Genomic DNA, 25509 nt, shown 5'->3' with positions numbered 1-25509 from the left:
TAGAATTCTAATGAGCCATTTTCTAGCAGAAGCGTATTATTAAAGGTAGAAGTGTGCAAGGACTGGTCAATAAAAGTTGGTGACAAACAAAGAAGAGTTTCCAGTTAATGTATCATTTATTCGTACATGTACAAAGTTAGCAGCAGTTTTATAGAGGTATTCTTCAAAATGCCCACCATTAGCATTAATGCAAACATTAGCCATCGTAAGTGGAATACAATTTTTCAAGTTTCCGGGAACTGTAAATGCGGTCCGGAAATTGAGAACACATTTGCTACGATTTGCCAACTAAGAACGCGGTCCCCTGGGGTCTAACAACAGACAGACACACACACACACACAGACCGACACGTCGAAATTAGAACCCATGTTAGAACCTCTCCGTGACACACGTCACTCGGAGAGGTAAAAATTAGTCTTAGCAAAAAGTTTGAAAAATTAGGCTTAAAAAGTTTGAAACATTAGGCTTAACGAAAATCTGAACAATTTCAAGTTCTATCTTAAAATATATTTTTAAAAGCATGTAAATCAAAATGCTTGAAGCGTGTAAAAACGTAAATAAAACAAGTTGGGAAAACCAAAATATTACCTCTCCGTGTCGAGAAGATTATATAAACTTAAGTATCCAATGAAAACGTCGACCTTTTTGCCCTCATCCTTTCCCGCGCTTTGCGCTTCCGCATTTCATCCTTACTCTCAACATTACCTTCCTCCATTTTACATACAAAAATCAAATACTCACAAAAAGAAGCGGCAAAAACCTGCTGCCTCTTTACAACCACTTAATTTGACTTAATATCCAACTTCCAAATACAAATATTTTCTGGTAGATAAATTAACAACCTACAAGCAAAGAAAAATTCTCAAGAATGGCTCCCGCAAATTTAATAGGTCTATTTTCAACTAGGTGGGCGTATCTGATTAGATTTAAAATACATATTTTTGAAATTTTTGGTCTGGCTGTTATCTACACCTAGATGGTTTTCAGTGAAACAAACAAGGAGCATAAACACAATAGTGGAATCTTCAGTCTTATTTAAAACATGTAAAACAATTATCATCTCTGCAAATAGCTTACACATGTCTTTTTTACCAATGCCTAACCGTTTGGATTTTTCTAAAGCAATCTCAGCACCAAAAATATTTTTGATACAAAATAAATGTTTTATATTCTTATTAAGAATAAAACAAGAGGATAAAATAGGTCTGTCCTCTCGTAATATTTTAAGCTTTTATCATGATTACTCTATACAACAGTAACAAGGAGTATAAACCCATTAGTGGAAGCAGTATTTTTTTTTCGAAACAATCTCGCTTATGTTTATCCTCTCTAGACTTCGCTAAAAACGTATTACTCCTACGTAAAATATTAATAGGCAGGCAAGGATTCATGCCATTAAAGAAGAAGCGCAATATTATCCATATTTTCATTTCATATACAGAGAAAAGATATTATTATGTTTCTGAGAGGAGCTTCCCATTTTGGTTGTTGTTTTGAAAAGTATATCGAAATGCACGGGCCTTGATAGATATAGGAGGCAATGAATGAAATGTATCACAATGCACGGGCCTTGGTAGATATAGGAGGCGATGATAATCTCTCTCTTTGCACGAGAGGTTTATCTTTAATATTTAAATACATATAATTATTTTTAATTATTTTAATCTTCAATAATTAACATTAATAATAGTTAAATCGTTTAAAATAAAGTTATACCTATTATCATCTCAAACTTTGCTAATATTGACGTTTAAAGTGAAGGGTACCCCTCTTGCCCGCTTTCTTCAAATTTTGGGGTATATATACGATTCGTTTCCATTATAATAGTAAGGAAAAAGCGCAATTGCGTAAACCTTTGGTGGCGATCCCACCTTAGGGAGGCTAGATGGTTCTCGTAACCCTAGCTGATCGCCGCGTATATCCTAAAACTAAACGATGATAATGGAGTAGAAGCCAATGATATAGATTGGTGTCCGAATGGAATAGACGGAAGACAAGTGGATGGTGGTGTTAGCAGCCAGCGTAAGTGCAGATTGGTGTCTATGTGGAATAGACGGAAGACCAGTGGATGGTGGTGATTAGAAGCCAGTAAGAAATTAAGAACAGACTGGTGTCCGTGTGGGATGGACGAAGACCAAAAGATGGTGGTGATTAGAAGCCAGTAAGAACAGACTGGTGTCCGTGTGGGATGGACAAAGACCAGAAAATGGTGGTGTGAGATCTCAAGTTGAGGAGTCATTTCTGTGACTGTGAAAGCAGTTCGGAAATGGCGAACACGTTTGCTCCGATACGCAAACTGCGAACGCGGTCACGTGGGTGATGCGCCCTATTCTAGAATTTGGATCCCAAGTCTGGAACCCCTCCCACATCCAGGATATAGCGTCTCTCGATAGGGACCAAAGCCGTGCTTCTCGGCTTCCTTACATTTTGAAATCCCGCCCAAGGGAGCAACGTGTGTCAGCCCTCGGTTGGCCCTCCCTCACTCTTCGACGTTCTTACCTGGACCTTATTAGTCTCTTCAAAATTTTAATTGACCCCTCCCAATCTTATTTTATTCAAGCACCCCGTTCCATTAATACTAGAGGCCATTCCCGCAATTGTTTTTGAAACCTTTCAAGACCGATGTCTTAAAACATTCATTCTTCAGACGCACAATTCCCATTTGGAACGCCCTCCCCGAGGATGTGATATCTGTCCGGTCCATTGCACTATTTAAAACCCGACTAAGAGCTCACTTACAACTTTAAGAATTAACTACCTATTTTTAACCACCAATTTTTACTGTGATATGAAAATGTGATATTGTGATATAAAACTGTTATCTGTTATGTATGTAGGGAGCTGTATGGCTGACTCAGCCCTAGCTAGTCTTTTATTAAAGGAACAAAAAAAATAAAATAAAAAAAACGGACAGACAGACAGACACCCACACAGACACGGCTGTTACACAGTGATGCCAGATTGAGGGAAATTTCCCATATCTGGGGAAATTTTGACTCCTAAAAACGGTAAAAAGGGAAAAGGGAAATTCCACCAAAAATTTGCTAATTCTAGGGAAATTCCATGGGAAGAAATACTTTATTCAAAACCTACAATCTCAACATAGAAAATTAAACAACTTCATCAAATTGACCTATTAATTACGTTGGATTCTTATTAGATGGCAACCCTGCTACTGTTTTTAGTAATTTCCAAACATTGAATTAACTGACCCATTGTAATCGTTACGAAAATACATCGCCAAAAACAGTTGTCAAGCTATAATTCTATCATTTTCTATGTGCAGAATCTGGCAACCCTGAACTAGGGAAATTTTGGTCCAAAAAGGGAAATTTTAAGGGCTAGAAAGGGAAATTCCATTTTTCCCACCTGGCATCACTGCTGTTACAGAACCTCTCCTGGACTACGTCACACGGAGAGGTAAAAATCTCGAGCTCTGTCACCACGGAGCTTCTAGTAATAGAAGCTCCGTGCTGTCACTAGCGAAAAGTTCGCACACAAGCAAATTTTTTAGAAACCGTGTAAATCAGCCTTACGGATCTAAGTCTAACTGAGAACGATCTCATTGTTTTTTGTCGAATTTCATGACGAAATAAAGAAATCCGCAAGCGATTTCAGATTCAAATAGCAGCCTCCTTTCACACTTAGAGCGAGGGTGAAAAGGGGGTAAAATTCTCGAGAGGTGAGCATGCGCAGAAAGAATGTTTGTTGCCAGTCGTATTTATGTAACCATTGCTTTTACCTTACTAGTTAGGCATTCGAGTTTATTTTTATAAAACAGTGTTGTATTAAGGGTTGTAAAAGTATAAATTGAACTTCCTAGTTGAAATTTTATCGAATTCAATTGATAGACGTAAAATTGGGGTAGTTTATAATATTCTACAGACCAAATTGGGCGCCAAGGCTTACGAGCGTGTTATACGCGATAATACGCGGCGTTTTCGGAACGGCATCGGCGATGTCCGCCGATGAACTTGCGATGATCCCATACGGTCGCCGAGGCTTAGTGAGTTTTAACCAACTATTATCATTGCACCGTTTCCATAAGAACTAAAGCACCGTTTATTTCTTAACATGGTTTTAATTTTACTCTCTCGGTTTAAATACTAGGCATTTAATTTTAATATTAAATTACAAAATGCTCTAAAACACGTCCATCGTAGTTAATTTACACTGTAACTACATAGAAGCGTAAAATTCATGGCGCCAAACATTGCACTGCTCATGCGCGGCCTTAAGTGTGAAAAGGTCTATAGAACTGCTGTAAGATTTCCTATGTCCAGCTCTTTGTTACTTTCGTTGCTATGGAAACATCAACAAACAAAAATGTTTGTAGCAGACGCAGACCTATAAGACATCGAAGTAGTGAAGCAGACAGCTTCTACCAAGGCCTTTCAAAACAGGCTAATTGAAACGCTGAGACAATAATCAAATGATAAAATGGACTAAGTTCATTTAGGTGATGACGTGACCACTCCGTTTTTGGTATGTTTATAATGCTAGAAAGCGCATTTCACCAGCAATATCCGGGGAAGCACCATAGTTACTTCGACGATTCGTAGTGCCACATTGTGTCCACTGTCCGAGCCTGGGTTAAGTCAACTTGGATTTTTCAACTCCAATTTCAAAATTGTGAAGTGGAACCCTGTGGTTGTGTGTTACATGGATTCAATGGTGTTCGTATTTTTTTATTAACCTCTATTATTATTATTACACATGGTAAATAACAAATTTGTGAAAAAAAGACCATGACTACCTAAAAATAAATAACAAAAACACATGCAATATAGACTAATGGCACCCCATGTTATTTACCCATAGAGCTTAATACAGTCGAAGGCAGAGGGCTGCCATTACCCTATTCTCTTGTGTAAAATATTAAATTCTGCTACAATAGACTAATGGCACCCCATGTTATTTACCCATAGAGCTTAATACAGTCGAAGGCAGACGGCTGCCATTACCCTATAAGTTTGCACGCACTTCCGCTGTTCACATGGCGCCTATTGATTGGAACGAAATTGACAAATGCAATCTTCAGGATATAAATGATGATTTAGCTGAAAGTTTCTACAAAAAACTAATTAATGTAAGTATCCTAATTAGAATATAAATTTGCCATTGTTTTTAATTGACCTATATTATTAAAGTTTAACCCATTAAACGAAGATGATCCCAAAAGACTGCATAAGCTCTTTCTGGTGTCAAAAGCAGTTTTGCAGGTATACATTCTTTAAGAAAACAAACTTTAGGTTAAGATAAAATAAGTGAATCACATCGTATTCAAGCTCAAAGGCTTGCAAGCGGAGGTTGCGATGGAAGAATTGGAGCAAATGGCCAAGAATCAAGGAAGACTGAGTGCTCGTCATGAAAAGGAGCTTTTAGCCGAGATTGAAGATCTGAAGGATGAGTTGGAGAACATGAAGGTTGTCATTTTGGTTGCATTGTTTTAGTGGAAAATTATTTTCAGTTTGTACCATGTAGAGTTTTGTACTTGCTAAAAATCTAGTCTATGTTTGGGATTAATTATCCCCTAAAAGTCTGGGTTGCAAAATAGTTGCAAGTGTAAACTTGTCACATAAGAAAGGCAAGAATTATGTCGCAAGTGGCAGTGACCCTTCACTTCTTCATTAAGAGTTTAATACCCTTTGGGACCCTGAAATTAATTACTTTTATATTATTTTTTTTCAATCAAAGGGACAATGAAGTAGAAAAAGTTAATTTTAATTGATTAAACAGGGTTGCCACAGTACCTGGAAATCCTGGAAAATCTGGAAAAGTCAGGGAATTGGATTTTAGTGGGTAAAACTTCTGGGAATAAGTCTTTATTGAAAGAGTAATGAAAGTTTCTCCTCATGCTCTCTCAACACAGAAAACTCTAGATTAATCCTTAAAAATATTTTTGTAAAGTAAATGCTCTCTTAGACTGTTATTTATAGTTAAAATGTTTCTTATTTGTTTTGGTGCAACAAATACATGGGAAAACTTAATGTAGAGAGTTTATTTAATTATAACCACTTAAAACGTGCAGTAAACATTCACACTTTCGGCCTAAAAGATCAGGGAAAACCTGGAAAAGTCAGGGAATTTGGTTCTGAAAATTCCGTGGCAACCCTGTTAAGGGTGTTAAAAATATGTTCATAAAAACAGGGTAACTCACCAAAACTTTATGTTAACATATAAATTATATCAGCAGGTAAAAAATCACAACTTTGAAAATATATTATATGATATAATATATTTTCAAAGTTGTGATTTTTTACCTGCTGAACATTAGTTTCTCAAAAGAAATTTCCATCTTCAAAATTTGTTGCAAATTGGAGTTAGGCTTTGCGAGCTAATATAGCAACTTTCAATATTAAAGTCAAAGTTTTGTTGATTTATCTTTGTTTTATGCATAGTTTAACACCCTTAATCACTCCACCTTATTCCCGATGCGTGTGCCAAGGCTTAACGTCCCTTTTTATTTGACAAATCTGGCAAAAATTATGCGTTGTCTACTTCACAGTCGAAAATATTGAAGCTTTTCTACTCTGAAGCAGCCGTGGCATAATTTTGACGCAAATAAAAAGCTCGCGTGAAGCCTTGGCACATGCATCAGGAAAAAGGTACATCAAAATTCACTCGTTTTTCTTCTTCATTACCCCTTTAAAGCAAATGTCGGCTCCTGTGGCACCCCTAACATTCTGGCTGATCTTATACACACTAATTTTACCTTGACAAAGGCAGGAGCCAATCAGAATTCGCCCATGAGGGCGGAGCTAAAACTAGCCTTTGCTAAGCTTAGGGGACAAATCAACTCCATCCCTCGATTAAGGGAGCATCTAGTGACATTTGTTTAAACTAGACCCCAGCCGATATTTGGTGCCCCTACGAATTCAGAAAGTAACATAATGTCAAATGAAGCTATCTGCACGTGCCTAGATTAGTTTGGAAGATGTTTACCATTAAAAATACTTTTTACTGTATTTTTATGAAAAGATATACCACTAACCATAATTACATGATATTTAGGGTTCAAGAAAAGGCAGTGATACGTCGCTTCTGAAACATAATCTTCGAAATGAGGAACTCGAACAGGAAAACTTGACTTTGAGTAAAGAAATTGAATCGAAAAAGACTGAAATCAGGAGAACCAAACGAGAGTTTGAGAAAGTGTGAACAGTTCACGAGCTACAATCTACTTGATTGATTTCTGAGAAAGCTTTATTATTTTTATTTTTAATCGTACCCAGGCTCTTCAAATGGTTGAGAAGCACGAAGAGGAGCAGAGTATCTTGCGTGACGAGATTGAGAAGTTGCAAGAACAACTGGAAGAAAGCAAAGAGATGATAAAGAATGTTGAAGTATCGAAAGAAGAAAGCTGCAAAATGAAAGAGAAAGAGCTCTTGGCAAAGATAAAAGTTAAAAACGCAGAGATTCATCAACTTCTAAATGATATAAAGGTATATTTTTGGTATCTGTCTATAATTTTTTGTTTTGAATTTTGTTTTGGAGTTCCCCTTTGTCAGAAGTAGGATAAGGGACTAGAAGTATCGAGCTAATCAAATTCTTCACTTGGCGAAAGTGAATATTCTTGATAACACGCCAATGGTTGGCCCTCTGGTAGCGGTTTCTGTATTTCCCCTCCAAAACGTGAGACGCTCGCGGCGGTAGACGGCCGAACTAGATTCAAGCACCCGCGTCCGTGTTCCGCGGCTTTACGTTGAGGGGAAGGGGCACTCGACCAATTTTTTTCTCTCTCGTGCAGACGCGATGGAAGCGGCATAAAATCCTCAAATTTGTTCACTAGTGCCAGGATTTATTACCAATGCTAGAGCTCTTTACTTCTAGTCCCTTATCCTACTTCTGCCTTTATTCATATCAATCATCATGTAAGGCCACTTGATATCATTCATTTCCGATGTCAACATTTTTTTTACCAAATGGAGTACAAAAGAAAGTCTTTGATGCTTGCAAGTCATTTGTTTTGAAAAATATATATTTTAAAATCTGCGGTTTCAATGACTTTTTGGCGACATCTGGAAAAGAACGACACTGTTATAATATTAACAATTGCTAATCGTGAAGTGCAGCTCGTTTCCACCAGATGGCGAGGAAGTTTTGACGAGGCATGCGGTACTTAATAGTAGCAACGACCATTAGCTAGCTAAAGATCGATTCCAACAGAGGGCGACTCTGTTTTGACGTGGAACATATCACGCTTTTATATTAACTGCCAGTCTTGAACCACAGGTATTTTCACAGTGTGCTCTATTAAACAAACGACAGTAGCGAGTTGCAGATATTTTCCGCCAGAAGGCGACACCGTTAAGGTGTCGCACGTTGCACGCTTTCATAGCAATCGAAGGACGCGAATTACAAACCTTTATTTTCCCACAAGAAGGCGACACTGGTTTGATGTCCCTCGTGGAGGCGTGGTCGCTATAATAAGGTATAAATGGAATAAAGTATAATGGGAATAAGGTATAATAACGAACTGGAATAAAATATAACTGGAATAGTGTATAACGTCGTATTTGAAAACTGGAATAAGGTATAACTGTCCTAATATATAATGGGGGAAGGGACAAAATGATAAAATGTCATTCCTGGACTAAAGTATAATGACCCAGAAGTCAATACTGGAATAAAGTATAACTGGACTAGAGTATAACCGCGAAATTCTATACCGGAATAAGGTATAACTGGATTAATGTATAATGGACGTACGTATAACGCCAAATTTCACAACTGGAATAACGTATAACCGGACTAATGTATAATGGACGTAAGTATAACGCCAAGTATCACAACTGCAATAGCGTATAACTATCGGCTCTACGACAATTGGGTGACGACGATTGGGAGCGCGACTATTTAGGGCGTTGAAAATTGGTTGTCCTAAAATTGGGAGGTTTGAAAATTGAGTGAGCGACAATTTGGTGTCAATGAATCTGGCAGAGCGTCAATTGGGTGAATTAAATGTTTTTTAAAAAGTACATATTTCTGGTAAAACCTGACCTATCTCAACCAAACCAAACCTAACCTATGTCAACAAAGTCAAAACTAACCTATGCCAACAAAGTCAAACCTAACCTATGTCAACAAAACCAAACCTAACCTATGTCAACAAAACCAAACCAAACCTATGTCAACAAAACCAAACCTAACCTGACCTATGTCAACCTAGCCAAACCTACCCTATTTCAACCAAACCAAACCAAACCTGACCTATATCACCTAATCTAGTTTCATTGTTTTAAAATAAAATTGAGAATGTCAAGATATTTGTAATTTTTACAAAATAAAAATTTAATTCTCCTAATTTTTGGACACCCAATTTTCAACGCCCCAAATTGTCGCGCTCCCAATTGTCAGACACCCAATTGTCGTAGAGCCGATAGTTATACGCTATTGCAGTTGTGAAACCTGGCGTTATTACGTCCATTATACATTAGTCCGGTTATACGTTATTCCAGTTGTGAAACCTGGCGTTATTACGTCCATTATACAGTAGTCCGGTTATACGTTATTCCAGTTGTGAAATTTGGCGTTATACGTACGTCCATTATACATTAATCCGGTTATACCTTATTCCGGTATAGAATTTCGCGGTTATACTCTAGTCCAGTTATACTTTATTCCAGTATTGGCTTCTGGGTCATTATACTTTAGTCCAGGAATGCCATTTTATCATTTTGTCCCTTCCCCCATTATATATTAGGACAGTTATACCTTATTCCAGTTTTCAAATACGACGTTATACACTATTCCAGTTATATTTTATTCCAGTTCGTTATTATACCTTATTCCCATTATACTTTATTCCATTTATACTTTATTCCGCCCCCCCAGTGAGGTACACCCTATTGAAAAGCTTCAGCCCCTAGAAGGCGACACTGTTATGACGTTCCACTTTTCACGCTCTTATAGCAACCGCCTGTCGCTTGCAACAGATATTTTTCATCTGAAAGCAACAATGCTTTGACATCGCACGCAATAAATTCTATTAACAAGAGCCAGGCTTAAGCTTAACGTCTTTTCCACCAGAAGGCAACACCAATATGGGACCGCGCGCGGCACGTCCTAGTAGTTTATATGGGCCTATGTTTCATCATAAGTTTATAAGATGTTCCATAAGTATGACACTAACTATACTTGGTAATGCTAGAGACTTACTAAGAGATAGTTCGAGAACGACGCGAGAATTGACTACATTCGGTTTTAAATTACCAAGCCTTTCACAGAGCCTCACCAGGCGTCGCTTTACGAGAATCTATGATGTTTCACCTACGTCACTTCATGAAAAGCTCTCAGTAACCAGTAGCAAACTTATTGATTGAAATTCAAACATCTTACAGACTCTGGAAAGTGAGAATTCTGAACTTCGATCACAAAAAAGCCAACTACATGAAAAACTAATTGAAGCGGTAGATCAAATGGAGAAAACCACCGATGAGTACATAAAACTGAAAGTTAGTTCCGCCAATTGAATCGTCATACGCTAGATTAGTAACGCCCATTTATGTTCCTTTTTTCCATGTACATTTTAGGAAGCTTATGATGAAAGTGAATCTCAATTAAAACTCTTAATGGAACAGAAAATGCTCCTTGCCAGTGAGGTAATTATTTCATTTAAATACAATTTTTAATTTTACCTGAATCAGTGTTAAGTCATTTCAAATCTTAGATTGAAGACTTAAAAAGTCAACTTTCTCAAAAAGGAGAAGTTGATGATGAAATTATGGAGACTGTCAGTCGCAGAGTTGAAGAATGGAAGGTAAACTCAATTTAAGTAATGTTTAGTGATGCTACCGGAATAGACGAAAAAATACATATCGGGAATTGGCAGATTGCTATTTGATTAGTAAAATGGGTGTAAGCGATGGAGCGACATCTATGGGGTATAGTAGATCAGGTACGGCTCCCAGCTTCCTATTGGTTAATAATATCACCTGCTCCACTTCTCCTTGTTTTGTCCCGTTAAACATCGCTTAACCAGTCAATAGCAGAGAACATCTACTGTGTGTGCTGTGCGAGTACTCGATAAGACTCGAGTACTGGCCTCGATAAGAGATTTTCTGAGACTCGAGAAAGTTTCGAGTATCAAACCAAGGCACGATAAATACTCGAAGCTCGAACCTGCTTTTGGAAGGCCTTTAACTCTGAAAATGGGATGTACTAGTTATAAAAAATCTACTAGAAAGTCGCGCTTATTGGTTAACAGTCGCAAGATAGTGCTGATTGGGTAGTTTAGATCATAATGCCAGTGTAGTGTAGTAGGGTAGTAGCTCCTAGCTGGTTCAATAGTGGAAGTAAAAGTAATAAAATACAGTTAAAGGCGCGTTGACTATTATTATTACTCGGATTGGTTCTCGATAAGGGAAGATTTCAATACTCGAGACTCGACTCGAAACCAAAAATTCAAGGCTCGCACCCTTAATGCACGAGACACAACGCAAATAACCGTTATGGAATTGAAACAATTAGTTTGTTAGTTGTATAGACCTTTCTGAAATAAAAACCTAAAGGAATCCTGGGATCCAATGGCAGTTTTCCTCAAGTCAATGCCGACCCTACCAAAATCTCTAGCGCATAATATCACACCAATAACCGCGCGTTTATCAACTTAATATGCGCGTGACGGGACCTTCAAAGCAAGTTCGCCTGAGCCTCGATAACTTTTCGGAAGGGGCTATCAGGGAAAGGGGGTCTTATTGAAAAGGAATGAAGGTACAATTTAAGACCATTATACACAGATGGACTGAAATAATAAGCTAAACCCCCCTGTTCTTCCAATGGCATCGTCTGTCGTCGCCCCTAGCGGGAGATTCCCAAAACTTTCGACTCAGATCATGGTATGGCTATGGTTTGAGTCGAAAAAGTTCCAATATTGTTCGCGGCGTGGCGCTAGAGAGGCACTGCCCTAAAAAAAAAACCACGCACTGTATCTCCATTCCAGTCCATGGTCTTAGGTAAAATCAATTTTCTTGGATGAGCCATTCTGAACACCGTATTACTGAAATGGCTTTCATGGAAATAATTTGCCATGAAAGCTAGCCGATTAGCAAATCAGCTGATGTTAAAAAATATTTCTGAGCACAGTTTTGTTCAAGACTGTTAGCACATGGACAAAGCAATGCTGAAGGACGGATGGCAGAGAGAGAAAGTTGAAAAATACTTGTTAATTCGCCTTCTAGCGGCAGATAGTAGCAAACCGGATAGTGGGGGGGCATATGGGGGAATCAACGTTCTAGAGAGGGAAGCAGCTTACGTCTTACTTTGTCTAGATGGCGCTAGCTTTTTCCGGGATTTGACTCAGTATTTTTCATAACCCCCCTCCATTTTTGGAGCAGAAAAGGGGGAAGTAAGCTTAACATTGGTTGTTTAGTCGCTTAGTATGGGGCTTTATGGGCTGCCAGTGGTCCTTCAGTATTGCTTTATCCATTCTTATCCTTTATTGTTTTGCAGACTGTACTAATGAACAAAGAAGAAGAAATTTTAAGGCAGCAACAGTTCATTTCAAAACTTCAGTCGGAATTCAATCTTGGTAGTATGAATGTTTCAGAATCACAGGCATTGAAAAAGGTACTTTTTTATTACCACGTGACGTATGTATTTAAAATTTATCCTTAACTGCCTACAATATTCAGGTTGTCGAAGATCGTGACGCGCAGATAGAGGTTTTGAAAGAGCAATTGCAATTGGCTACACGAGATCTGGAAGAAAATAGCAAACTCCTGGAAGAGTTAAGGCTTAATAAGAATGAAGAATCGGCTCCGCTTAGTCCCGGAAGTCGACTCGGTGCCATGATCGAAAGTCAAAATGAAATTCGAGAGAAAAATCTGGCATTAGAAAAATTAAGGAATAAACTGAAAGTTGTTGAAGAGGAATGGAAAATGAAAGATCAAGAACTCAGTGATACCTTAGGCAGGATGAGGCTATACGAAATGGTACAGTCAACCGTTTATACAGGGTGTTACAAGAACTGTGGTAGGACCGAAGTACAGTGGATTCTATGGGCGATTTTGGGTCAAAAATGTTGGGTGACATTTTGGGATTTTTGGCTTAAGGGCCAACATTTACAATTCAATAAATTAGTATTGCCTTTCATTTTCATACTTAAATTTAAGGTTTTTTATCCTTAAGACAACTCTAATCATGACTTGTGGCAAAAAGTCATAGAACATTTTTGACTCAAATCAGCCATCTCCGACCACTTAACCCATGGACAGGCAAATCCATGTTAAGCCCGCGTTAACAAATGGCAATGCGTATCACGCGCCCTCAAAGAAAAATTCGTCTGTAATGGTTCGGGATATTTTTTAGCCAAGGCTTAGTGTTAAACTGACTTTATAAACAATACCAGAGTGATATTTACTAAAACTAACTTCATTGATCGTTCATGAATCTTTAATGAGAGAGAAAGGCTAAAATAAATAATGAAATTCAACTCACTTTTACAATTTAGTCAGATTTTCTCCCCATATTGGTGACTGGAGACCTCTACTCCTCAGAAAACAAAAAGCCGCGAATTTTAGTACGGTTTGGTGAAAAACTTCCAACATCCGCCGCCACAGCGCTAGTGTCAGGCGTTGCTCTAAGCAAACCTAGCTCCACATTCAGTTGCCTGTCCATGGGTTAGATGGTCCGAGCATCCATAGAACCACACCCTTTTTGGGGCACACTGTATCTTAGGTTAACAATTTTGATAGTTGAAACTGATAATTGCTTTGATATCGTTATATACATTTTATAGGGGGAATATGGTTTGTCGGAAGCAGTTATGGAAATTAAGGAGTGCAAAAATCAGATCAGAATAAGAAATAAGTATGAAATTTTGTTAAATTCCTGGTGAACGCTAAAGTCACTTGTATACCTATTATTTTTTAATTATTTTTCACTTATATGCTTCTGATGATATTAATTTCTCTTTGAATGTGCATTTTACACATCGCAAAATGTGTGATTTATTACTCCTTATTCAATCTATTGATATATTTTTGAGCCCAATTGCAGCTCCATCTGTTAATTCTATTATTTCAAAATAGAAATAGGGTGATGACATCATAATGGTGTCGCCTTGTAGCATACTAACTTAAAGGGAATGCGAATTTACAATTTCATATCATATTTTACCACAAAAGTGGTATTACGTTACACTTTCAAGTCTCTACTTTCAAAATATCAAGTTTTTAATATCATTGAACCAAAGTTTCTATTTTTAATATCCATTGAAAAATCACGAAAACTTAGTTTCGATATATCAATAATTTTGTCTTGTCGAGCTTGTTCGCCCGTTTGATGACATCACTATGACGTCAGGAAAAAAAAGCGCGGGAATCCAAAACGCGTCTCGAGCTTCAGGCCAGTCTAAACTCTGGCTCGGATAGCGGAGAGAGTGGCACCATCTCGCATGAAAAATATATCCGTGACGTCGGCCTACTGGAAACGTTTTAGCCTTTCATAAAAAGTGGATTTCAAATCATTTCATATGAATCATTTTCAAATGCATAATGCCAAATAATAATTAGAAATCGGAGTCAATTAAAAGCTTGATATTTTTGAATTCACAGAAATTAATTCTATCTTTTGTTATAAAAATCAAGAGGTTTTTCAAACGAAGCTTCTCATTCCCTTTAAATCCTTGTTTGAACTACCAATTTATTAAACCACTTAACAGCACACCCTGCTATGACTTTTCTAGACATATAGGGGTATCTGCTAATGTGGTGCGCGTTTTGGGTTCAAAGAGTGCATGCCCAGAGGCGGTTATAGGTCAATCCCCTTGTATGTCTCGAAACTGAGGGTTACCTACCCCCTTTTTTACATCGAAAAGGATTATTACTGATCTGTTGCATTTCTAAATTCGATTTGCACTTTGCCTAAATTGTCTAAGCCTGTTTTGTAATACTTCAATAGAGCTATCTCAGTTGTGACGTCAGCGCCTAGGTAAAACGTCACGGCCTTAGCTTTGGCAGTTGGCGGCCATATTTGGTACCGCTTTTATTCAATGGGCAAATAGCATGGGTGACGTCACACTAAGGTTTTTTGAGATAGCTCTATAGTTATGGTTATGGTATTATCGTATATTGGGTTGACTTAAATATTATGTTAATAATTTTACAGACAGATTGAAGAACTTACTCAACAAATTAACGATTCGGATTTCAAGTTGGGCGAAGTAGTCGAAGAAAATATTCACTTGAGAGAAAAATTAAATATCAGTCCGAGAAAATATGACTCGAAGAGTTTTAGGAAGTCCGGTTCTCAGAAAATACTAACAGTTGCTCAGACACTGCAGGAACAGGTAAATTTTTATCAAAAGCTGCAATTAACTGGTACCTTACCAAAATAACGCCGTAAATTACCGATTTACGTCATACCGTATACAATGGTAATTTAACAAAAAATTTCCAAATGTTGGTGCCCAGACTTAAAACCCTTCTGAGTAGAACCAGGTATAGATTTAATTTTAGAAGTAGGAATGGAGAACAGAGTAATCTGAGCCCGCGTCAAAGTCCCGGACCCCGTTCCCCGGGAAGGGGGGTATGAAAGAGGGCGGGTTATAGCGACAGAGGTAAAAAGAAATTACTTATTTTTCGCCGTCACCGTCAGCAACGTCATTAAAATTTAAGTTTAAGTGAGCCAATAAGATGATTTAAAATTTTAGTTACGTGTTGGAGGGAGGGGCTCTATACTGGGCTATGAGTCGGACTGAAGTAAATACCAGTGGCGTCGCTAGGCCTTTTTTGGGGGCTATAGCCCCCCCAAATTCCAAACTTAGGCCCCCCCCTAAAATAATCCGTAAACCCTACCAAAAAATTGCTCTTAGCAACCTAAAATTCTGTAGCAATATATAAAAAATTATAATGATAGATTCGTTAAGTTTCATCTCTGCAGAGATGAATTTCAATATCAAACAGTACAATTTTGAACAAAAGAGCAGATGGAGACTAGTAAAATGTTTCATGTTCTTTCAAAGGGAGTCCCAATAGTGTGGACTAATAGTTAACCAAAACTAAAAGTAAACTAAAGACGAGTGAAAATCCTTCATAGTAGTTTTTATCAATAAAAGGTTGTATATTTTTAAAATACGAATAATTTCACGTTGACACAAATTTACCGATAGTTTTAAAGGTCTACACATTTCCAATGAACCCATTATGCAATTTTTTTATTAAGTTCTTAAAATAACTAGTTTGCCCAGATTTAGCCCCCCCCCCCAATTTCAAACCCTAGCGACGCTACTGGTAAATACTAACCGTTCTCCATTCCTACTTCTAAAATTAAATCTATCCCTCGTAAAACCATGGAACTAACTAACGCTAGGGAGGGTTCGCAGGCAAGATAATTTGAAAAACGTTCGTTGACAACGGCCCTAGCGGGATTTCGGTGCAGCTCCGGAATAGTTAGTCAATATTTTTAGGGGGGGGGACGTCATTAATAGTTACATGACTCACGTCAATCGGAGGGTGTAGTCTGCTTACATGTCTGCTCTACTTGTAATTCACAAATTCAAACAATGAAATCAACACCTTTCACGTATTCTTTATGTGCTCGTCGATTGTCACTTCTACAACCCTTATACACACATATCTTGTGTCTCACCATATTTATAAGAAACCTAATTGCGCATTAATCGCCCTATATTCTATAATAGTCTGATAATTATGAAATATCCGATTCCACAATAACTGTAAGTAGAAGTAACTGTCGATCAGACTTAGAAATAAGGATAATTTTTAAACTAGTCCTTGGGATCAGTGACCCCCCTAGTGTCCTAAATAATAAACTGGTCTCCGGAGTGGTCCCAGCCTTTGTTTTCCTATAGATTTGCAATAAATAAACTGGTCCCGAGGACCAGTAACCCCCACTTTTTGAATTAAAAAACTAGTCCAAGCAATTAATAAACTGGTTTTGGACCAGAGGACGTGTGCTGTTTCTTAAGTCTGCTGTCGATAACCTTATCTTAGCAGACGAACTTTTAGTCCAAGGCCAAGGTCCGGTAAATTAGTTTGAAAATGTTGTAGTAGGTGGCGCCGACAGCCTAATTTCTTTCCGTTTTGACTCACCAAATTCTTGTCGGGGGTCGGCTAAAATAAGGGGGAGTTGTCAACGAACGTTCTTCAGAGGCGATAATGTAAACTCTGTGGCTGCGAACCGTCCCTAGCGTTAGTTAGTTCCATGGTAAAACTAAGTGTACTAAACTGCCAGATGCTATAAAAACTCCCTATTTTAATCGTTTTCTCTCAATTTCCCACTAGATGGCGCTGTTCAAAGCACCTAAACTAGGCATAAATTGATCACAATTCAACGTGGTTTAATAGACTACATACACCTGAAAATAAATAAATTACCAACAGAATTGTAATTTTATTTTCCCCAAAATTTTAATCAGTAGTTTACCTGTTGAAAAACTTAGATTATAGGTTTGATCTCAGATTAATAACCCCTGGATATGAAAGGCAAACAAAACCGGGCGTTTTCAAATAGTATCGCCATGTGGCGCCCTCAGACGGCAAAACGTAGAACTTTGTCACCCCATGCAGACGACGCAGTATGAATTGTACGGTTGTACCGGCAAGTCCTGGTAAACGTGAACGGTTTTTTTTGTCTTCGATATTAAGTTAAAGACATTAAATATTTTCAAAAAATGCCTAGCAAACGCTGTTCTTACGCAAGTTGTCATTTGATTTATCAATCTAATTTTTACATAAATAAAAAACTAAAAACCTACCTAATATAGTGACCAAAACCTCCGGACCAGGTACTTCCAAGTCTTGACTATAGGGGCGCTAGAGCTGCCGATGCCCTTTTCAAGTATGCCTCCCTATTTCCTTTCATATCCAGGGGTTATTAATCTTAGGTTTGATAAAGTTCCTTAAGTTTGGGTCCTAAACGCCTATCCAAGTTAAGAAGGTCCTATTCTACACCTGTATCATTTTAGCGCTTCATGAATAATTCCTAACTAAGCATTAAGTGTTGTATTGAAACATATTGGGATCTTTAGAGTCTAAATAGACAGAAAAATCTTCCCAATTTCCACTCCCTTAAACCACTTAGACAACACCGTGTAGTTCATCTAGTGTCAAATAACATGTATAAGCTTCTTTTTTTGTTAAGGTTGATGCGCTAGAAGGAGAGAATGTTGATCTTCGAACCGAACTTCACAAAATAAAGCGCAATTCAGCCAAAAGGTAATTTGATTACTTTGTTTATGGGAGATTTACCTAGTTTTTAAATTTTTAAATATATCTTGATCTAAATTTATTTAACAGAAGTTTAACTGTATCTGAAGATACCAACAAAATTAAAAAATCTAAGAGTCAAGAAGTGTCGGATAATAACAATGAAATTGAAGCTTCTTATGATGTAAGTTTGGCTTATTTCTAAATTTATCAAGCATTATATGCATTTTTTTTTTTTTTGCTGTGGTTGTTTTAGTACAGAAAAACTTAGTCTATTTTCGTTTCAAAGTTAATTTATTGACTCCTTGAAAAGCTTTTTAACTGTTTATTTGCAATCTATCTGGGAGTGCTAAAAGGGGGACATATTGTACACACTCCTCAGAGTGGCAAGAGTAATTCTTACATCCACAACGGGAGAAATGAGGGAAGAACTAGGGTAGAACCAATGAGATAGATAGAGTTACAATAGCCCTTTTCGTAATTTATTGTGGATAACGGAGTAAATTTGAATCTAAACTGTGATAAACTAAAAATATTGGAACTTAAAGAAGTTTGTAAAAATATAGGAATTATATTTAAATCCTACTGGAGAAAACACATGCACATTGAAGCTTTAAAAAATGAAAATATCGAAAATATTTCCCTTAATAACCAAGGCTTAGTGTCGGCTTCATAAATAATGTCGGTATCCAAGCAGCGCCGGGCAAAACCACGAGAGCAACCCCTGAAAAAAGAGCGCTTTCCCCGCGAGGGCCGCCGATTCCCGACCAGGGTCCGATACCCACTAACGAAATGCATGTTACATAACCCCGTCTTTGTAGTTCCAACATCTTCGATTTATAACTCTTTCTACTTTTCACAACAATTCTGTGAAATTTAATTTCCACTGTTTTACCACCGCCTCCTATTTTTACCATCCCTCTTTACTTTATAAGACTGATTCTTGCATCCCACCCACTACCACAACACAATTGAACACAGCATCCGCCATCCAGGCATAGTGCAAAGGCTTAAGAATCATATGAAAAAAAAAATTAAATTTGAACAATGCTACAAAATTGAACTAACTAAAAAACCACTGGCTTAAATGAATTTTAATACACTTTTTTACCAAATTTCTAAGAAAAAAATCAAGAAAATGTATTGAAAATTATCAGATTTAATGGCAAAGTTGATGCCTCTAAAATAATGAGGAAATACGCGGAGGCTAAAACCGTAGTCTGCTATTTTATCCACGTTATTACTAACACGCATGCGCCTCGCATTTCCCCCACTTTTACCCTCCGACATGCGAAAAGGGCTATTCAAATCGGCTTACCGCGAAACACATTGTTTTTATCAAGCACGTTTGTCAAAACATGACAGCGCCATCTGTGAGCCTGTAGCGGAACTAATTACAACTTTTACTTGCTTATTTGCAATCAGAAACATCGTTATGATTTTTATTTCATCTATTTATTAGATTAAAAAGAACTAGGGTTTTTATTATTTAACTCGCGTATTTTATTTAACACGTTTGAAAATCTATCTTGACAGATTGTTACACAGATTATAGCAGCAGACGGTAATAACAGGGAGAAAGGGAGATGCCGCGTGAAGAGCGCGAGGTGTCTCTCTTTTGGGTGGGGGAAGTAAATTTCCCAGCCAACGGGGGTAGTATCGCCCGGGCTACCGCGAGCTCTACTGCGCAAAATCCAAATTTTTTATCTGTTGTGATGTCACTTCGCGCATGCTCAATGATCCACCGAATGACCCAAGGTAGAGAGAGAGAGAACATAGTATTTCATACCCCCGTTTTCAACCCCTTCCCGCTAGATACGAGTTCTGTTAGCATTAGGCGGCTTCTCCCTTTCTCCCTGGTAATAATAAGGTTCTTCGAGTGATTAATAGGTGGCGCCACCCGTATTTGATAAATATTCATGCTCGACAAAAAGTGTATCACGAAACGTCGATCTCGAGATCCCACCGTTCCCACGTTGTGACTCAAGGTTTAATACATATATTCTATCTCATTGGGTAGAACTTATCACATGGCAAACGTGCACTTTGAACTTCCCCCTTTTGAGGATCTTTATAAGCAATAAGTATGAGGCTAAAACTAAAATGCCTGTATAGGGTGTTTCCGCGAGAGTAAAAAGGGAGGAGAAATAGGGGGCGAAAACCGGTTTTCAGGGGATGTCAACATGGCGTCCTAACGTGGCCAGAGCGGGCAGCCGGCAAGGGGAGAGGAAAGGGGGTAGGTAACTTGACGTCACGCGCAAAGACCCTATTTTACTTCGAAAGTTTGAAATTAGTTTAATTAAAATTGTATTATACTGCGTATATTGGTCATGTAAAAATCTTGAACAGCTTAATGCCCTGGCGGCCAGGATACCGTATTTTTTCATGTTAGTTTTACAACAATTATGATTTGATTAAGAATCTCTGTTACTGGCTTGGCCATAGGGCCAGTGGGTAAAGCAATTTGCCTCGGCTGTGGTTTAGTTTAAACAAATACCACTGGACGATCCCATAGTAGAGAGTTGTAGTTTAATTTTAGCAAAGACTAGTTTTAGCTTTTCCCTTTTGGACCAATTCTGATTGGTCATTGGTTCCTGCCTTTGGCAAGGGAAAACTAGTATATTGAAGGTTAGCCAAGATGTTAGGCGTCCCGCTGACATTTGCTGTAAACAACCCAACACACGTGGCTTTGGTCCCATTGAACCGAATTCCCATTCGACAGAAGGGGGTTTTTTTTGGGGTCCCATTCGACCGAACGTAGCCAAAGGTGCGATTTTATTATAGTCCCATTGGACCGAAATTCTATTGAACTGGAAGAAGACATACTGTGTGGTTTTGCATTAAATATATTTTTAATTTCACAACTTATTATTGTTAAAATAAATGTGAGTTGAAAATGTATTACTGCACTTATTTTAGCTACGTTTTAATAACGGCGAACCTCACCTTCCCTAGCCTAACCTAACCTAACCAAACCTAACCTAACCCAACCCAACCTTGTTTGGAGGTAAAAAGATTATTTATAGAGTATTAAAAGCCCGCCTCTTACCACGAACAATTTATTAGCAATAATAGAAATATTTTGGAAAAGATGTCAGATAATTAATTGGAGAATATTTTGGAAAAGGTGGCAGCTAATTAATAGTAGAATATTTTGGAAAAGGTGGCAGCTAATTAATAGGAAAATCTTTTGGAAAAGGTGGCAGCTAATTAATAGGAAAATCTTTTGGAAAAGGTGGCAGCTAATTAATAGGAAAATCTTTTGGAAAAGGTGGCAGCTAATTAATAGGAGAATATTTTAGAAAAGGTGGTAGCTAATTAAAAGGAGAATATTTTGGAAAATGTGGCAGCTAATTAGTAGGAGAATGTTTTGGAAAAGGTTGCAGCTAATTAATAGGAGAATATTTTGGAAAAGGTGGCAGCTAAGTAATAGGAGAATGTTTTGGAAAAGGTGGTAGCTAATTAGTAGGAGAATGTTTTGGAAAAGGTTGCAGCTAATTAATTGGAAAATCTTTTGGAAAAGGTGGCATTCAATTAATAGGAGAATGTTTTGGAAAAGGTGGTAGCTATTTAAAGGGAGAATATTTTGGAAAAGGTGGTAGCTAATTAAAAGGAGCATATTTTGGAAAAGGTGTCAACGAATTATTGGAACAAAACCAAACCAAACCTAAACTAAGCTAACCTAACCTAAGCTAACCTAACCTAACCTAACCTAACCGAACCGAACCGAACCTAACCGAACCGAACCGAACCTAACCGAACCTAACCTAACCTAACCTAACCTAACCTAACCGAACCGAACCGAACCTAACCTAACCTAACCTAGCCTAACCTAGCCTAACCGAACCTAACCTAACCTAGCCTAACCTAACCTAACCTAACCCACCCGAAACCAAAATATTAAAATTTTAATTTAAAATTTAAAGACATTGATGGAACTACCATTAAGACTATACTTCATTTTAAGCACAATTTGTTTATTAATTCTATATATCTCTTGCCTTGAAAGGAATGAAAGTGAGCGTTTTAATTAGTATCACGAAACATTTACTTTTAATATTATTAACATACCTTTCGGAGATTCGAACCAACAACCTATCGCTTCGCAGTCCAACATCGTATCCGCTACACCACCGAATCGCTGACAGCTACAGTGTTTCAAGTTATATTCATGTATTTTTTAGGGGCATATGCGGACGATTGGGATTTCGGTCCATCGGGAATATAGCCATTGGGCTGGAAATCTAAAATCATTGCGGGATATTCGGTCGAATGGGATTTCGGTCCATTGGGAATTCGGTTGAAAGGAACGATACCCACACGTGCATAGTAGTTTTGTGTTACTACTGAGCTATTAACAAACAGTATAGACGTCTGGGCCCTGACGTGATTCTTGGATGTTATTCACCTGTTATTGCTATCAGGAACACTCATTTCATCACGTACCACCATGAGTTAATAATATGTTAGCTCCCTATAAGTTACTCAGGCGTAATGTATCCAGCGATTTCTTCTCATTTCGCCCGCGCGGGGAAAAATCCGAATGTTGCGCTCTCTCTTGTCGAAAAAAAAATCCCGCTCGTACGGCTCCTCGACCTCGAGTCGTCGACTACATTTTCACCAGTGTTTTAGTCGTGAATTTTTATATTTTATAATTTAACATTAAATCATGGCGTTGTGTCAGTAATGAGACAAAAAAAATGCAGGAACTCAATGCAATTTGCCGATATTGATAAAGAATGCTAAAGATAAGAGTTGTTATTGTGGCTTGAAACCAGAAAATTATACAACTGAGCTAAATCCAATCCACTGATCTCTTGACTGTTTTCTTAACCGAGGCTACTAAGCGAAATATTCGGCTGCTTAAATAGCTCCGATATCATTGGCTAGCTTCCACTACACGGGCTTCCGGGGAAAAACCGGAAAGAAGAGTAAATAAGACTTTCGTTCACGTGGCGGCCGCAGAGCGTCGCATATAATTGGGAAGCCGGCGGCGCGGGAGAAAACGCTGGACTATAAAAATGAATTGCCTGAGTAACTTATAGGGAGCTGACATATTATTAACTCATGGTACCACATATCCATATTGTTTCTCCCACGAAGTAGGAAAAGCAATAGAGAGCTTTCAGGTGGGATTGTTGTACGTCACACCCTTCCAAGTCTTACGGCTGTTCGGGTAGCCATATTGTGAGGTCTCAGCTTCATTCCTGCTTTAAAGCCACCAATATGGCAGCGTAAATTATGTCACAAGACTCAGCTCCTCCTCCAACTGAAAGCTCTCTATATAACGAGACACTTTTAGAGAGCCGATATTCACAAATGAAATACTTCTCAAATACACGTGATAATCATTGACACGTGGTGTCACGTAATAACGACATGTACTTGGCAACAATCATGCAATATCTACCTATTTATCATCCAATATTTTAGTAATGGAGGGCTCCCACAATATGTCTCCTTTTCTACACCTCCTAGGGAACAATTATGAAACTAATTCTTTTTATTCAATGTTATTAGAGGGATGAACTTGACAGTATTTTAGAAACCATTGAGAAAGTTCGACTAGAAAATGGAGACCTGAGAATCCAACTTATAAATTTCGAAAGAGAAAATAAAAGCCTTTTTATGGGCATGAAAGAAATTTTAGAGGCCTTGAAGGAAGAAGATGGTAATTAATTAACTTTGATTTTCCCGTGGTTTTAAAGTCTTTCAAGTCGGTGACTTTCAACCCAATCAGGCAAAGCTGACGTCGTATTAAAATGCCCAACCCTCGAGCAGCTGGTTGCCGCGATTGAAGTTAGGGAAATCGCCGGTTGTTACGATCCAATTTGGATCTTAAAATGTCAGGTTGATCAGCTTCAAGGACAGAATGAGGCCTTACGTGGCGAACTGAAAATTATCCGGCAACAAGCCATTAGTTCAATGAATAAGCTAAATAAGGCGGAAGACAAGGTAAGTGCTAAAAAAGCTACTCGATGGTCAAGTTAGGCAGAGGGCGGAATTTGAACTATTTAAATGGAATGAGAAGCTTCGTTTGAAAAAGCTCTGATTTATATAGCAAAAGATAGAATTAATTTCTGTGAATTCAAAAATATCAAGCTTTTAATTCTCCGATTTCTGCTTATTTGGCCGCAATATGCATTTCAAAATGCTTCATATGAAATTGTTTGAGATCCACGTTTTATGAAAGGCTAAAACGTTTCTCGTAGGCTGACGTCACAGATATATTTTTCACGTGAGATGGTGCCACTCTCTCCGCTATCAGACCCAGAGTTTAGACTGGCGAGAAGCTCGAGACGCGTACTAGATTCCCGCGCTTTTTTTCCTCGCGTCATAGTGATGTCATCAAATGGGCGAACAAGCTCGACAAGACAAAATTATTGATATATCGAAACTGAGTTTTTGTGATTTTCCAATGGATTTTAAAAATAGAAACTTTGGTTCAATTATATTAAAAACTTGGTATTTTGAAAGTAGAGACTTGAAAGTGTAACATAATACCACTTTCGTGGTCAAATATAATATGAAATTGTGAATTCGCATTCCCTTTAAAGGTGGTTTAATTCTATAGAAGCTATTTTAATTTTACAGTTACGAACAATGGGTAATAGCCCGTTTAGTCCAACCAACAGTAGATTATCTGAGGCATCTGAAATTCACGCAGACGTGAAATCTGATAAAATTAGTGTTTCCAAAGCTAGTGATAAATTGCCATCTTCTCCAATTAGATCTGAATCGGTAAGAAGTTGTTTTTTTCTTTTAGAATATAAAGGGTGCTCCAACAGAGAGTTCTCTGGGCCATTTTAAGTCAAAAATGTTCTATGACATTTGGCTGTTCGGGCCACAGTTTACAAGCAAATTAGTTACTTAATTAACACATTGTAAACTATGTATTTATTGCAGGAAATAAGCAACAGATCTGATGTAGACATGAGTGAAGGTGAAGTAATGACAAGCCCAACTCACCAGTCGCACAACACTGCTAGTGTGCCATCACTTTATAAAAACATCCTGTCTGAATGGGAGAAATTTCTCAGTGAAAAGCGTACTTGGACTGAAGAATGTGAGAGAGAAATGCAAGTCCGCGATACTTTGAAAACGAGATTGGAGGCTTTTGAGGTATGTAAATAATGTTGCTAGAATGTTTTAAACATTTCAAGTTCAGTTTGCACTAGTGGGAAAGGTGATAAGTGTTACTCATTGGGTTGCCCACATACGGTTAATCAAATCATATTTCAATACGATTTAATTAATTAAGTAGATTTTCATTATAATTTTTGATCAAGCAAACAGTTTTTCAGTATAGATTGATCAAGTGAATATGGCATCAGA

General features: G+C 37.8%; 1 protein-coding gene across 2 annotated transcripts in view; it reads left to right on the top strand.

Moving 5' to 3' along the window:
• The first annotated feature begins 4238 nt into the window (after window positions 1-4238).
• Window positions 4239-25509, top strand: part of LOC149616715 (centrosomal protein of 290 kDa-like) — a 56715-nt gene continuing 35444 nt past the window's right edge. The window contains exons 1-19 of one of the 2 annotated variants that reach the window (XM_089857239.1): window positions 4239-4677; window positions 4930-5090; window positions 5152-5223; window positions 5290-5427; window positions 7016-7156; window positions 7237-7446; window positions 10345-10458; window positions 10537-10605; window positions 10674-10763; window positions 12455-12571; window positions 12637-12936; window positions 13743-13813; window positions 15113-15293; window positions 18110-18183; window positions 18265-18358; window positions 23695-23845; window positions 23915-24129; window positions 24769-24915; window positions 25081-25296. In XM_089857239.1, coding sequence (XP_089713365.1) covers window positions 4998-5090; window positions 5152-5223; window positions 5290-5427; window positions 7016-7156; window positions 7237-7446; window positions 10345-10458; window positions 10537-10605; window positions 10674-10763; window positions 12455-12571; window positions 12637-12936; window positions 13743-13813; window positions 15113-15293; window positions 18110-18183; window positions 18265-18358; window positions 23695-23845; window positions 23915-24129; window positions 24769-24915; window positions 25081-25296 — 2493 coding nt within the window. In that variant the 5' untranslated portion in view covers window positions 4239-4677; window positions 4930-4997. Of the gene's footprint in view, window positions 4678-4822; window positions 5091-5151; window positions 5224-5289; window positions 5428-7015; window positions 7157-7236; window positions 7447-10344; window positions 10459-10536; window positions 10606-10673; window positions 10764-12454; window positions 12572-12636; window positions 12937-13742; window positions 13814-15112; window positions 15294-18109; window positions 18184-18264; window positions 18359-23694; window positions 23846-23914; window positions 24130-24768; window positions 24916-25080; window positions 25297-25509 lie in introns of both variants that reach the window. The other variant, XM_089857240.1, reaches the window with a different exon arrangement.

This window comes from Phalangium opilio, unplaced genomic scaffold, assembly GCF_054372755.1.
Source record: "Phalangium opilio isolate 3A_F unplaced genomic scaffold, DU_Popi_V2 ptg000217l_1, whole genome shotgun sequence".
Taxonomy (NCBI): Eukaryota; Metazoa; Arthropoda; class Arachnida; order Opiliones; family Phalangiidae; genus Phalangium; species Phalangium opilio.
Note: the sequence above shows the minus strand (reverse complement) of the source record. Positions and strands in the feature narration are given on the sequence as shown.